General features: G+C 44.9%; 1 protein-coding gene and 1 long non-coding RNA gene across 5 annotated transcripts in view; one reads left to right on the forward strand and one right to left on the reverse strand.

Moving 5' to 3' along the window:
• TOM1 (target of myb1 membrane trafficking protein) overlaps positions 1-16,071 on the reverse strand; it is a 335,348-nt gene that overhangs the window by 174,191 nt on the left and 145,086 nt on the right. For all 4 annotated transcript variants that reach the window (XM_085601392.1, XM_085601391.1, XM_085601394.1 and 1 more), the window contains one exon: positions 4,337-4,415. In XM_085601392.1, coding sequence (XP_085457518.1) covers positions 4,337-4,415 — 79 coding nt within the window. The remainder of the gene's footprint in view (positions 1-4,336; positions 4,416-16,071) is intronic.
• The window catches only part of LOC146833536 (uncharacterized), a 184,318-nt gene that overhangs the window by 78,025 nt on the left and 90,222 nt on the right, over positions 1-16,071 (forward strand). The window lies entirely within an intron of this gene.

Below are 16,071 nucleotides of genomic sequence, written 5' to 3' on the forward strand. Positions count from 1 at the left end.
TTTATGTGACGTGTGATGAGGACAGGGCATGGGCATAGAACGTTTCACACCAGATTCTTAGTTAGCATGCTGATCTGCTCTTTTGGTCTCCCCTTCCTTTGTCTTGCATGGGCAGAGCTGATATGTTTAAAATGGTGTTGCTGCCACGACTCCAGTATCAGTTGCAACATTACCTGTATAGGACCCCACAGGCCTTTTTTACTCACAAAACAGCAACTGTGCAGGCTTTTCTTTAAGGGGGTGAGGCCCCCCAGAATAGCCATGAGTAAGTACTTTACGTCACCGTACGAGGGGAGTGTTGGCGTAGCTGATACACAATCATAATAGAATGGCGCTCCTTGCTTTGATTGGCTACTGTCTATACTCACCAATATTGAAACCGACCTTCATGACAGGGCGGTGGGCCATGGGTGATGTCTGCTATTTATATGGCACTCAACCTCCGCTATCTCTCTGTCTTGCGATGCAGTGTGTCTTGGTGGCCTGGCTTGCGACCCTCGGGTATTTGGGGTGGCATGGGCATCTTACCACAGACTCTAAATTGAATGAGAACTGCCCTTGGACACATAATTACTCTATGGGGACTGCCTGGGTGGAATATGATTGGCATCTCTATGCTGGAAGGTGTCATGGAGGGGACCCATATGGTCTCCTTTCCACAGTTGCAGGGCTCATTCACCAGGCAAAGGGGCCAGTTTTTCCGTTATCTCTAAATCCGGCATGCCCTCCACCATTACATCATGAGTCTGACCAAGCTCCATGAACACAGTCAGCTGGAAGCCCACCTATTGACGGACGAGGCAGGACACAAACAAACTTCCCTGGTATACCGGACCATTGTGAATAACTCATCTGACACTTTTGATAACCTGTCAATGTGATAACGTATCTAGAATCTAGGTGACATTTCAGTCGATGACTGGTGAGACACCAAGATGGCTCCCAGAGTGACTGCTACTGCAGCAAATGTCCAATTAAAGGTCATGCAAAGAATATACATTACTCGTTCCAAACTTTCGCGATTTGGCAGAATCCCATCTCTGGTATACCTTAGATGAGACTTAGGGGATGGCGAATTTCTCCACACCACCTGGCCCTGTCTGCCACTTCCATATTTCTGGACCGATGTGCTAGAGACTATGGAGGAGCTGGTTGGTTGGCTGATGGACCCCAACCCTGCATTGCAGCATGTTAAAGAGGACCTCAACTAATCGTTATAAGTTAGCTCTCCTCCACATGGGTCTAAGAGTAGCGAAAAGAGAAATTGCCAGAGACTGGGGCAAACATGTCTAGCCCATCCCTAGAGACAAGGGCCAGTGGTCTAGATCATTGACTCTAGACCTACTTACAGAGGGATCCAGGGTTGCCCGCGCAAGCATTATAAGCGATGATCTGAATGGTAAAGCTACCTAGGAATTGTTTATGGGAGGGAGGGGGAGCTCGCTATTTCTGGCATGAGAAGGATCGATGATGTCCTGCTTGATTGAGATAGTTTTATAACACATTAGGATGCATTTGTCCTGTTCTCATAAAAACTGGGTATAAATGTACTTTTCTCCAAGGGTGAAGAGAGGGGTGGGTTACCGGTTTACAGGAATATCATGCTATTTACCTAGTAAATTTGAATAAAATTGCTTTAAAAAAAGACAAGACAAGTGACGTCTTTGATTGTGTACGAGGTGTCCTCTATCATGGCTTATAGACAACCAGGCTGTCAACAAGTCTGGCTGTGTAAAAGCTGCCTTTGTGCACTGGCTCTCTGCTGCTGTGTGCTGTGAGCGAAGCCTTTATAGTGTACGAGATTTCACTGTACGCTGATTCTAAGTTTGAAGTCGCTTTAAAAGATGATACTCGTGGTGCAAGACTGGAATCTGCACTTCAGTCACATGATGATTGCATCTTGGGATCTCCTTAAACTGAAATGATCCTTGGAACCAGCTATGTACCGTGGCACCAGTCTGCATTACTATGACAGACACCAGGAGTTCTGCCAAACTGACTTATGGCCAGATTTTGCTGGAGCATGTCTGTTTTCATGTAAAACTGTCAATTTTAAATCCTTCGGCAATCACGGCCAGATTTATGTTGACAGCAGATGTTGCGGTGCACTTACTCTGTCCGATTTCATATCAAACTGTAAATCACAAGCTTTCCAGGCTAAGAATCCTCCTGCACATAATCATATTAAAGTCAAAGTCAAAAGTACTTTATTTCCAAGAAATATGATCATATTCATAATCATATCTCAGACAGGGTAGAGCTGCAAGGCACAAAGGAGGAAGCTCCTTGCTGGATTCACCTCTCATCGTTTGAGTTCAGGGACATAGCATCACTGAACCAAACTTAGGCCAGAGATTTCAAGAGTTGGCTGCTTTGATACAGTCAACTGTACAATATTCCTAATGAGATGGTCAGCCATCTTTGGTGTTTGAGGCACAGCCATTAGAAAGTTCACTTCTTTCCAATCATATTTTGCTAGGAAAACAGGCATTTAACCTATCAACCCCACCAGCATCACTTGTGGAGTTCCACAAAGCTCTGCCTGGTCACTGACACTTCCCAACGCATATCAGGTACTCCTAGCAAACACTGTGGATGCGTACAGCAAAACTACCACATGTGCGGCAATTCACCACTATTCCTTTATGGGTTCCGGAGTAGCGTGCTACTCGCTGAAAAACGCGCTTTGACGCCTTGTCATGAGTAGTAAGCGCTATATAAATGCAATTACAATACAACACAACACGCTGACAAAACCCAGATTCATATCAGAGTTTCAAACAAACCCAGAGATCCTAAAATGGAGGTATCAGAACTGGTTATGCCTAAATAACCAAAGTTATGCATCATGCCTTCAGCCATTCCTCCACACTTCCATTTGATTGAACGTCCTGCATGGACCCCTTGACCAGGCCTTCTCTAACAACACCTTCATTCGCCTACATGTCATCTGCAGAATCCCATACCTGTTGCTTCGTCCTGAAAGGACTGCATGCGTCCTATCAGTGGGCGGCTGTCAAAACCCTACGGTGGCCTATTTGCCAAGGCACAGAGTAAAGCGGTTTGTATTATTTGCTGGGTGAAGAGCAGAGTCCATATCAAAACTGCATTAGACTTGGGGTTCCCGGTGAAACAATGGGTTGAACCTTCCAAAGGCACTGTGAATCTAGCTCGTATACGGAGTCATCAAAGGCAGAACAGGTGGAGGGCTACATATTGCTCACTATTTGGATATATTGACTAACGCTCACAGCTCTTCGAAGTGTTCATTACCATAGATCACAAACATTTATTTATTCCTGTCCTTTGAGTACACCTCCAAATTTAAAAATATGGGCTTTGAAATTAAACACAAATTTTAAATATACAATATCCAGTCCCAACGGGTACTAGGTTGCAACTTAGTAGGACTAGTGAAGCAACCTTTAAGCAATGGAAGCACTGTATAAAAAGAACTATGAAAAGAAAAAAAAATAAACATAATATTAAAAGGTGACATGACTGGTGCGATGGTATAACGGATGTTGCTCATGCCGTTTATAAGATTATTTGTGGTGAGCGATGTCTCTGGTGTTAAAGGGGGTCATCTGAAGCCGATTAGAAGTAACAGGCTATGAATTGTGCCTCTGATGTAGGAGATTTCATCTCATGCTGGTTGCTATATGTACAGTCAGTGAGTGATGTCTCTTAAAGTGTAAGAGGTGTCATCTCAAGCAATGGCAGAAGAAGAGGTGTAATCTCATGCAGCAAGCTATGGCAGAAAAGGAGGTGTCATCTTAAGCAGCAAGTGATAGTAGATGAAGAGACTATTCACCTATGCCCCAATAAAAATACTGAAAGATGCAAACACAACAATTGATGGATGGAATGCTGAAACAATGTCAAACATACAACCTCAGTACCGGAGATCTGGGCCTAAATCAGTCATTTTTTTGCACACCATGCCATTCCAGTTTAGACCCAGCCATATGCAAATCAGTCTTGACCCTGCTCTCCATAGGAACAGACCAGTCCGAACTGCCAGGTCATTGGTGGACTGGAAACAAGCATCCTGGGACCGGTTTCAGGGTATAACCCCATATCAGCCAGGCTAGCTTGACTCGAGAGGCATGGTGAGCACGGGACTGATGTCTGGGCATACCCTTCCCACTTAGGGTGACAAATGCAAAAAGAACAATTGATGAACGGAATGCTGAAGCAATGTCAAACATTCACCCCCAGTACAGAAATCTGGGCCGATATATAACTACTGGCAGATGTAATGTTCTCCTATCTGCTTCAGACCCCACCCCGACCCATAGATTGTGGGGATACATTTCCTGCCAGTGTTACTCACCGTCAGAGCCAGAAGCACCTCGTGGAAGTTCTTGTTCCCCACGATCCTCTTCTTCAGGGCTCGGATGGCGTCCTTGGGCCTAGAAGGGAGAGATGAGTAGAAGAGATGCTCAGGGGAGGTGAGCACTGTATTGGACTAGTCCATTTTACAAGACCCCTCAGTGGCCATCCCTGAGCACAGACTCAAGGTTCAAACAGGTTTCAGCTCAAACCTCAGTTAGGCTGATTAGATGACTGTATACAAAGAAGTTTTCCTTTAACACAATTCCTGGTTAAAAAAAAAAGAAAAAAAAGAGGTGGTTTACATTTCATTGTGAAATCTGAAAATGTTGTGGTAAATGGGGACGTTTCAACACCTATGCCACTTAACCAAAATGGAACCTTTACCTTTGACCCTAACCCTTCAATCCTTACCCCAATCGCTTACCTTAAACTCAATCCACACTCCAACATAAACCTTAAACCTAACCCTAATTCCATACCTTACTCTAACACAGCTCTCCCTTATCCTAACCAGCCATTCCGCTATGACTTCAAAATAGGTCTATTTTTATATCTTTGTGTGCCATTTTTTTAAAGTTAACATGCAAAAGAATATTTTATTTTGTCACTTTTTACAAAAAAGAATCCCACCGTTTTGTTAAATAAATTCTAAGTGTCCTACATTTATGTTTCAGTTTATTTCCCGGAGACTAGGAGACTTGGATGCGAGAGGGCGCTGTGGTCCTGCCGGCCCTGCAGCATCCTGCAGTGTTTGATGGCGCTGGTAAGCAACCGTGAGCAGTTGGTTCTGCAACAACCAATCACACAGGTGGTAACTGAAAGAGGAGCAATGCGTGGGGGGCTTGAGGGTTCCTGGTACAAGCAGTGCATGGCAGCGGGTGCTGCAGATCACCATTGAGGAACATTGCCAGAGGTGTGTGTAGGTCCCAAGACAAGAGCAGCAGTGGGGTGCATGTCAAGAGTGAGGTGCATTAGCAGAACTGGGCCCCAGTACCCGACAACCAGGAGGCGCTCCGGGTAAAAAACGGGGCGCATAGTGCAGCTCTGACTGAAATACAGAAACCGCAGACGAACTGCACGAAGTATGTTGACATAGCTCTGTGTGAGGCCTGGTCCACCACCCCAGTATGGGAGTGAACTTCCACCACCCCCACAGGAGGCGAGTGGGCTGCTCCAGTTCCTCCTTTGAGGAGTGGTCGCTGGAATCAAGCTGAGCGGGAAGGGCTGGGTGGAGGCGCAGGAATGTGCAGAGCTTGTCTGACTCATGGGGGACACACCCTAACCCTGGACCAGCTCGTGGCACAGAAAAAGACTACTTCTGTACTGCTATGCAATTATTAGCATAGAGCATAAAGTAAAAATAAATGTCTGGAAAGCTTTTACTAGGTATAATATTCAACTTCCTGTGTGTCAATAAAAATATGGTGGTGTGGGAAAGTTATCATTTGCATGTCTCGTGAACTAAATTAGACCATGCGACGTAAGAAGTGGTTATATGCATTTTATGGTTCAACAAAGTCATCTTTGTTCTGGTGACATTTACAAAGCTCGCGGCCTTCATCTTCATGGTTTATCAATTCCATCAAAACTAATCTGTGGCTTTAGTGGACCACATTACACTATGATCTATTATGTATCCTATAAACGTATTACACTTTACACACACAGGGCGGCATTCCGAGTCAGGCGGGTTTTGGTCTAATATTTCGCGCTCACACGAGTTACTGACACCGGTAGCTCCTGAGTGGGGTGGCATTGAGTGATACTTCTTATTATGAGGATTTGGGGAATAACATGAGGTACATGGTGTTTCCGTACAGATTCCTGCAGGTTTCCCATCCCTGTTTCACCTTTAGGATTCCAATGCTTTCAGCAAGTAAAATCTCTGGCTGAAGGTAAACAGATCCATAATGTTCCTGCGGTAATAGGACCCCAACACAGGTGACCTATGTGTAAAAGAAATCGCATTTCTTAGATTTCCCAGACCAGACTGGTGAAGGAAAGCAAAGAGTGAGTCTGGGCTGATGGAAGGAGAGAGAAGAGAAGGGTGAAGGATAGAGTAAGGAAATGGGAACATGCATGGAAAAGCAGGTTGGAATGAGAGGGGAGGAAATGGCAATAAAAAGAGGGAAGACACCAGATAGATTCGAACGATGGAGCGGGAGTCGGGACACGAACGTTTTTTTTTTTTATTATTTGGGGGGGAATGGAGTATTATATAGCGCGAAATCGACCCGAAGGTATCAGAGAGCTTTACACGAGCACTAGTTGTGTTACAGACGGACACCTTCATTTTGTTAGGCACGGGGAAATGAAGTAATTTGCCCAGAAACACGGGCTGTTGAGCGTCCCTGCCGAGCCTCGAACCCGGTTCCCCTGCTTCGAAGTCGACCGCTCTAGCCACTAGGGGACAGAAGGGCAGGGGTGGTAGAAGGGAAATGACGGAAGGGAGTTGAGCTGAAAAGAAGGAGAGAAAGCATATAATTATACAACTGTCTATAGGGCTGGGAGGCCGGGTAGTCGAGCGTCACTTGCTGATCCTACAATGATGTAAATACACTCCTCCCTAGCCTTTGTTTTGCGAGCTATACCGTGCATGCTTTGCATTCCAAAATGTCACCCTTTATAGATGTGCCCTTGTCCTTTGTAACGACGTCTGTGCAAACTTCAGCAGGCCGGGACCTAATGTTACTGTACGAAAGCCAGCCATGGGAAATACCTGCGGAAGGTGTGGCACGAAACACATTGTAAAACGTGTTTCCTAGAGACCAACATACAGACTCTTCCCTTTACTGAATACATCGCTGCTTCCCCTAGTCTTGGGACTGAGGCAGGTGAGTAGAGAAAGAAAGGTGAAAGGAGAACCTGAGAGAAATTCAGAGTTGTGAAAGGGAATTTAGAGGACACCCTCCCTCAAAATCTACAACTCCTACCGACTCCAAGTAAAGGAGTGATGAGTGATGTACGAACATCCATTCGTAAACCAAGTTGACCAATTGGCACACTGACTGGTTTAAGCATGCGTATGCAGTTAGCGATGCAACCTCATAGGTCCTAACTGGTGCTACTAGAATCTAATAGGACGCTTTGCAAATTCTCCATGCACAGGGATCATACATCGACCGGCCTAATGAATATTAATTAGGCAGCTCACAATTTGCAAAGACATAGATTCACAGATGTGAGCCAGATATATTGCAGATTTCTTTCAAGCACATTAGCCACAGGATAAGTCAGGAGTCCAACTGACACTCATGAAGTCAATGCAGGCTCACCGCCTCCAAACATTCCAGAACATATTCACCTCCCACTCTTCCAGACGCCCTTCCCACCAATAAAAGCAAGATACTGCACATCTCCCCTTCTTCAATAAACAAAGAACAAAGTAGAAAGTAAATGTACAAAAGAACAGGGGGGAATCTGGCAACTTATAGGTGTGAGGGCGGCTGGAGGAAGGTCCTTCTCCTACCTAGCAGCAAAGACCTGGAACACCCTGCCTCTCCACCTCAGGCAATCACGGTCACTGCCTCAAGACCTGGCTGTTCTACGGAACCACAGCACCTTCTGAGGATCAGCTGCCCCTCCATCACCCCCCCTCAACCCCTCCCCCCCAACGCCTTGAGACCCTTACGCGTGAGTAGTCGTGCTTTACAAGTCACCTAATTCATTGATTGATTGATTGATTATAAGAAAATGCAGAAGCAAAAACAATGCTAAATGAAATGTAGTTTCTCAAGTGAACAGAACTTCTGGAAACATTTTTCTGAAATCTTCCAAGAAATCATCCAGCTGCTTCCTTTGGGACATCGTCTCTTCCACGAACAAAATTGGATATTCTCACCATCAGGCGCTGCTCTGATTTCTACCATATTTACCTGCACTCCAAGACACACTGACATTCAGCTCAAGTGGAAAATCCTGCCATGTTCTGTCTTCACTGTCTCATTGAAAAACTTGACAATACAGAGGCTTGCAAAACTGTGTGCCAGCAAGTGGTTTTATTTTTTTAGCCAGTGTACCAGACACACATTCAGAGTTTTGGAAGCCTTCCTCTTGTCATGACATACCTTTCAACAACGTTGCAAAGCCAACTCGCTTTTCCTCTAGAATCAGACACCTCAACCCACTCTATACGCTATTTCATCGACTCTCGAACCAGTTTAGTATCTGGCTTCCTTACCCTAATTAGCTCAAAACACGTCTTCCCTGTTGTTTGAAGAGTTAATAATCTATGCGCTACAATTCAGTGTTGGCTTTCCTCCTTCAAGTAAAACCTATTCATTCTTACTAATTGAGTACTCTCCTTGATGGTTTTGTTAAATCTCTTAACAATGCAGTTGGTTTCCGGTTGGTTTAAAACACACTACTTAATTTTGATCTAATTTTCCCTTAGAAGATAAACAAATTCTTTGAATAAAACTGTACTTTGTTGTCCGTTCGCAGCATCCTTGGGAACCACCATTACAGAAAATCTATTTTCAAAAAGGAACGACACTACTCAAACTTGTGTCGCTAACCCATATCACATATGGCCACCTCAAAAACAGATGCACTATAACAAAGAGGTATGAAGTGGAAAGAGCCACTATATGTAACGCCACATCTTCTCAAGATCTATTCAGTAGTGCACGATACTGCACTGTTCGAGAACCTTGACACTATTGTGGCCATTATGGACCTCCAGATCCTTCCTGGGTCACCCAAAATCCAAACTGACCCTTTCTTTGATCTTGCACAACCCCTAGTGACCCTCATGAGCTAATTCAATCATCTTTTTTCTCAAAGATGTAAGAGGAACTAGTCTTGCTCTCCTAAACAATATCCCTTCTTCCTCCGTCAACTCCTCTATTAACTTCCCAAAACAGCTTTAGCTCAATTCCTACAACCCTCGTCACTCCAACCAACTTTTAGCATACTTAAAGTTTTCATTAAAGTGGCTTCCCATCCTAATTCTGTTTTTCATTCTTCTTCTGCCATAGTACCACAGGAGACATAACAAACGTTCTCGTCAACCCAACCATCTTCTTCCACTTGATCACCGCCTACCTCCTCATTAGCCGACACTAGTTTGGCTAGAAAAGTTGACACATTATTACCCCTGGAATAAGTTCAATGCTAAAGGTGTACATCCCTCCTCATTCTTTCTGATTCAGCATCTAAATGCTTCCCTGTGAATATTTCTTTTGGTGGATTATGTCTAGTTCTTCCAATAAATACTTCAACCCACAAAAATTTCCTCAATTACTGTGAAACTAAGCCCATCTTCCCTCAGGGACCTAGTGAGAAGATGATGGTGTTTATCTCCATCATCCAATACGTGTAACAAAATGCCCCATATTCCATTTGAGCTAGCGTCAATGACAATATTTTTTGCCCAGCACAAAGGCTTGTAAATAAGGTGTTTTTTCCATTTGTATCATCTCAAACTCCTCTCTCCATCAGGTAACCTATTTTAACTCAACATTTAAAATATCATTCATTGCACAAGTCTTCTGTCTCTCGATATAACTACAGTAAAATTTCCCCATACGTTCATAGATTTTTTATTGCATCCACCAAATCCCTTTTCAGTCTAACTCTCCTAGAGGTTATGTTGGGCCGGCCCTAAACACAAATTTCCCTTTTCCCAAAAAACATTTGTCTGCTCTAAGCATCAACTCGAATTCCCTGAATCTTTCAAGAACCTTCTTAACATGGCGTGGAGAGGTGTGGCTCACTGGTTAGAGGTGGCAGATCCGTAAGCAGAGAATCGGCCAGGGACCAACTCCCGACACGGCAGGGTCGTGGACCAGGGTCAAAACGGACTCGATAATTCTCGCCTCGGTACCTACTCTAACCAGGAACACACTCGGCAACTCTGGGCATTAAGCTTGCCTCATCTCTACAACGGCCCCCCACAGACGCCGGGGATGCCTGGTTTCACCATGGAGATACCCAGAAAGGGACCATCTCACAGGGATAGCCAGGATGGGTTCCCCAGCGGTCTATAGCGCCGGGAAACTTCCGAGTAGCTGTGCGCTGTATAAATGAAAATAACATAACATAACATAACATAACATGCTCAGTGCGTTACTGCCAAGAAATTACACAGATGAGGTCGTCATTCTGAAATTATTTTACCCAGCAGTATCTCAGAGTATGGCTGTTGTCACCCTTTAAAAAACTGAGGTTACCGACACAAGACCGAAAGGAAAAGTTACAAATTTAAAAGCCCTGATGGAAGTTAGAAATGTTGTCAAATCTTCATTTTTCGTACAACTGAATTTGGTGGTATACACAAGGCAGATAAAAGGCAAAAAAAATAGTTGCCTGGATCAACAGAGCCATCATCTCAGATATATTGGTCAATAGGTATTTATCAACAACCATTTCCCTATTCTGTTTCCTCAGGTTCACACTGAGATGAATATCTCCACTGGTCTGCTTGGTGCCAGCCACCTAGTTACTTCAGCCAGCACGATCTCACCAGAATTACAAAGCTTCTCCAATTCCTTCCTGTAGGACATCTGCCTTTTTGTGGGTGGTCACCCTGGATCTTTCACGTTGTGCTGGACCATATATTTTTTCTGGCCTAGGATCTCTAATAACCTTACCCCGCTAACCAGTAGAAAAGTGCCTGTGCTCCCTCTTCAAACATGGTAAAATTAGTGTATTTCTAATAGGAATATTTAACTTGGCTATATGTGGCTAGTATATGGTACAAACTGTACCCAGGGCATGTACATTAAATACCCCTATTGCAGTGCAGCACCTACAGTAGCAGTATAAACATGGCTTCTGGCCTACCATTGTAGCCTGAGAGTAGCACGGTAAAACCCTCAATCGACCTATCCAAATAACCGATTTTGACAGCTAAAACCCTTTAATTTAAATATGAATAAGTCACCTCTATGCAGGCTTTGAAGCCCAGAAGGCAAGGTGCATGGTATTTAAAAGTAAGACACATGGAAATGTAATGTTTGCATGTCCTTACAGTGACTAACCCACAACAGCTGTTTTTAGTGTAGCAGGCCTAGCTGTCTTATGTAGAAACCTAGAGTACATATTAAAATACAAATACTAGCTGCACCCTTCGCCACTGCACTCTACACATCTCCTGTCTAGGCCACTCAACTGCACTACTCCACTAAACGCCAGTGCACTCTGCGCCACTACTGTATGCCACTCCACAGTACCCTACACAACACCACTTCACTCTTCTCTGAAACAATCTATTCTACACCACTGCACTCTATGCCACTCTTTATGCTGTGCCACTCTACACCACTCTGCTCTACGCCACTGCGCTCTACACCACTCTACTCTAAACCACCACCACTTCACTCAGAACTAATTCATTCTACGCCACTGCTCTGCACCACTGAACTCTACACCACTATACTCTACTCTGAAGGCAACAATCTATGCCACTGCACAGTACAGCAAGCTACACCATTGCGCTCTAAGTCACAGCACTAGACGCCACTCTATTCTACTCTGCACCACTGTAGTGTATGCCACTGCTCCCTACAGCACTCTGCTCTGCAACACTACGCCACTGCAGTCTACACCAATGCACTCTATGCCAATGCACTCGAAGACACTCTACTCTGCAAGACGGCACTCTCCTCAACTGAACTCTGTCACTGCATGCTTTGCCACTCTACACCATTGCACCCTACGTCACTGCACTCTACACCACTCTATTTACTCTACTCAACACCACAATACTGTACGACACTACTCTCTACAGTACTCTGCTCTGCAACACTCTATGCCAATGCACTCTACACCACTGCACTCTAAGAAACTCTACTCTGCAAGTCTGCACTCTCCGCTTATTGAACTCTACACTACTCTGCACCACTGCACCCTATGCCACTGAACTCTACTCTGCACCCCTCATCTCTACACCAATGCAATCTATGCCATGCTAATCTACTCTGCACTAAATGCCACTGCACTCTATGCTACGCCACTCTATACCTCTGCGTTCTATTGTGCACCACTCCAGTTTACCCTGCACCACTTCACTCTACTCTGAAGCAATCTACTCTACGCCACTCCACTCCACCCTGCTCCACTCCATTCTACTCTACGCCATTGCACTCTACGCCACTGCAATCTACGCTGCACCACTCCACTCTGCATCACTTTCCTCTATGCTACTTCACTCTACGCCAATCTACTCTGTGCCACTTCACTGTAGGCCACTCTACAACACTCCACTCAACGCTCTACTCCATTAAACTCTTCTCCACTCTATGACACACTACTCAACTCTTTGCCACTCCGCAACACTCTGCTCCACACCACTCTAAAACACTACCTCACTCTACAATGTTCTACACAACTCCTTCTACACCACTCCAAGCCACTTTACTCCGATTTATTCTATGACACACTATTCCACTCCATGCCACTCTACACCACTCCACTCTGACAAGCTATGCCACTCTACGCTACAACACTCCACTCTAATACACTATTCCACTCTATGCCACTTTATATTACACTGATCTACTTCCCTTTACACTATTCTACTCTACCCCACTCTAAGCAACACCTTCTACGCTACTCCACTTTGCTCTACACCAGTCTACAACACTTTATGCCACTCTACAACACTCTACACCACACAACTATGACACTCTACTCCCTACACAACACTATGCCACTCCACTCTACGCCACTACATGACTCTCCACATCACTCCACTCTATACCACTCCACAACTCGCTCTTCCACTCCATAATATGCCACTATACTCCACGACGCTCCACTTTACAACACAACACTCCACGCCAATAACTTTTAGCCATGCTGAAGAGCTGCCAAGCTGGTGTACAACATAGCTAAAACATACTGGCAAAGCCAATAACTCTTGCATAGGAAAGAATTATTGGCTTTGACAATGCTTGTTTGTTGCAAACTGAAGGAAGGGCAAGACAATCAGGCCTCTAACATTCAAAGGTGGGTGCAGATAAGTTTCTGTTGAGCTCAATGGGGCCTTGACGTGGTTACAGAAATATGTGCAGCCCCAGACGCTGATCTGCCATGTTAGGGGGCCGCCTGCAGGGATGCACACACCTCAGTGCTCAAAGCTGTAAAAATGCCGGGCTTTTGGCAGGGCCATGAGCGATCACTGAATTGGTGAGTCTCTGATGTAGTTAAGGCCTGTAATTATCAGCTTCATCCAGCCAGGAATGATGTGCCATGCTTACAATTCCCTGCCAGGCTCTCGCTGCCTCAGTCGTACCTATAGTGCTACACGGAAATGCATCAGTTGTTGAGAACATGTTCTTAACTGGCTTCAGCTCAAGCTGAGAAAGCAGATCTCTCTTTACATGGCCCTGCCTACATGGATTTCCAGTGGGTGGTGAAGAATGCAATTGAACATCCTAACAGAAAGTCACTGTACTCCATGGCACATGTCTTGTACACTTCAACAGAATCCTATTAAAACAAGTATTTGCAATGCAATTGGTTTTGCATTTGTGTTTGTTAGAGATATTTGCTTTGTAAATGGTTTGCAGTGGAATTATGTGGGTTGGATTGGAATGGTTAGTTGAGCAGATTTAGGAACAAGGAAACAGAGTGAGGAGAATAAAGCAGATTTAGTCACAGGAGATAAGGTGAGAAGGTTGAGAGCAGCTTTAAGAGAATGGAAGCAGAGGGAGAAGAACAGGTTTAGGAACAAGAAGCAGAGTGAGAAGAACAACTTTAGGAACCAGGAAGCAGAGCGAGAATAAGATCAGAATAAGGCAGAAGGAAGCAGAGTGAGAAGAGCAGAGCATCATAACCCACAAGAGTCAGTGTGAGAAGAAGAGCAATAATAGCCACAAGACGGCAGAGTGAAGAGAAGAGGAATATAAGTCGTGGGGTCTTGTGGAAGCTCGGAGTGCTCTTCACATTACAGACACAAACAGGAAAGAGGATAGAAAGCCATTCTAAAGGAACTAAGCAGCTATATCTGAAACAAAACATTTAAAATCGATGGGGTTTTTTAAATTTGACCTGGTAATCACTCGCCCTGCACACCAAGTTAAATGTAAATGAGCTGTGCAGTAAAGAAGCACCTAGGATGGTGAAATACACTTCACTCTGCACAGCATGGTTGTCAACCCACACCACTGTTAATCTGATGTTGAATTACTTGATTGCTTCCTGATAAATTTCATTACAATGAGTCCTAGTCTAACTTGTCACAGTTCTTGAGGTGTTTTTGTACTTATGTAGTGCTTTGTCACTGATGAGGTGTTTTGTGCTTTGTGGACAGATGGCACAAGTGGCACTCTGGGACCCGCTTGGTTGTGAATATGTTCACTTGGAGTGACCGGCGTGGGAGATGTTTCAGTGTTGAGAGTGCTGACCAGAGTTCTGCTGTTATTGTTTAATATGTTGCTGCAGCACCGCGTGCAGTGGTGTAAACATATATGAGTGATATGGTGCTTGCATCTTCGAGTGCTTATGCCTTTGGTTAGAAGGGTGAGCGAATTAAGAGCAGACTACATGATAAGCAAGTTGTGCTTCATTGACATGCCTCCAGCGTACACAGTCAGGGAGTGAGGCATCTCTTCAGGATACTGAAGCCCTCGTTGTTCTGGAACATGCTATCTCGCTCTCCTGCTGGGCAGCTGGAGCAGCAGCAGGGTACTCCTCGGGGACCCCGTTCCCCATCTCACCAAGCTCAGCATGTGAAACTCCGCTATAGTGAGGAGGGCTGGCTCTGGCGCTAAGGATGGGGAGCGAAGCCACACAGGGTGGGGCGATAATGAGGCCGGAGTTGCAGCGTGTCTGGAACCCTCCAGGGAAGCGCAGACTGCTGTTAAAAAAACAAAAGCTGTCCGCCAGCATAGGTAAAGATAAAGCGTGGCATGCTGTGCTGATATGGAAAGATAAAGTTTGGCGTGCCTTGCTCATATGCAAAAGCGAACAAAGATATACAAAAGATAAAGCGTGGCATGCCTTGCTCATATGCAGAGGCAAACAAAAGCGGGCAGCTGCCATATTTAAAGTGAAAGCACGTAGTCTAGATACAGAACTTGGCCCAAGAAAAAAGAAAGTAGTCCTCAGAGGAATACGTAAACACTGAAAGCATAAGGAGATAGTACTTGGTCAGTGCTTCATGGTAGGAAAGCAGAAACACAAAGAAGGGAAAAAGAGGAGAGACGGCCCAGTAGCAAGTTAGGATTTCTAAAGGACAGTAGCACAGACAAATAAAAAGCAATGACAAGCGGTGGGCCGAGTTTAACTCCAAAAACAATCTACAACAGGCCCCAAAGCGACAGCACAAGCGTTGTTACACTTGACCTAAAAACATATAAGCACCTTCCTGGTGCTTCGGGTCGAGCTTTTTTAAACCATCTGTGGTGGAATCTCACTGGCTGAGCTTATGGCGAAGCTCTGGAATGCATTCCCAGTACAGTTGTGGTTAGAAAATTATATGGTTTCATTCTGGGGCTGCCTGAAAAGGCTGCTCTTGTTGGATTACTACCCATTATCCAGCCAGAGGGAGAGCTGGAGCTGTTTTGTGTTGTACAGTTCCACTTTTCAAGGGCATTTCATATATGTCTCACCCAGAGATATCCCTCAGGATGTATGTGGCACAATGTCTGGTATAACTAGAACATTGAACGATCAGTGAAAAGGGACGGCCTAACAAGGCACAACACTCACATGAAGCGAGGCATTCAATCTGGGAGCAACAAAACGGATGGAAAAGCACAGACCAAAGCTTACAAGCACTCTTAT

Source organism: Triturus cristatus, chromosome 4_2, assembly GCF_964204655.1.
Source record: "Triturus cristatus chromosome 4_2, aTriCri1.1, whole genome shotgun sequence".
NCBI lineage: Eukaryota > Metazoa > Chordata > Amphibia > Caudata > Salamandridae > Triturus > Triturus cristatus.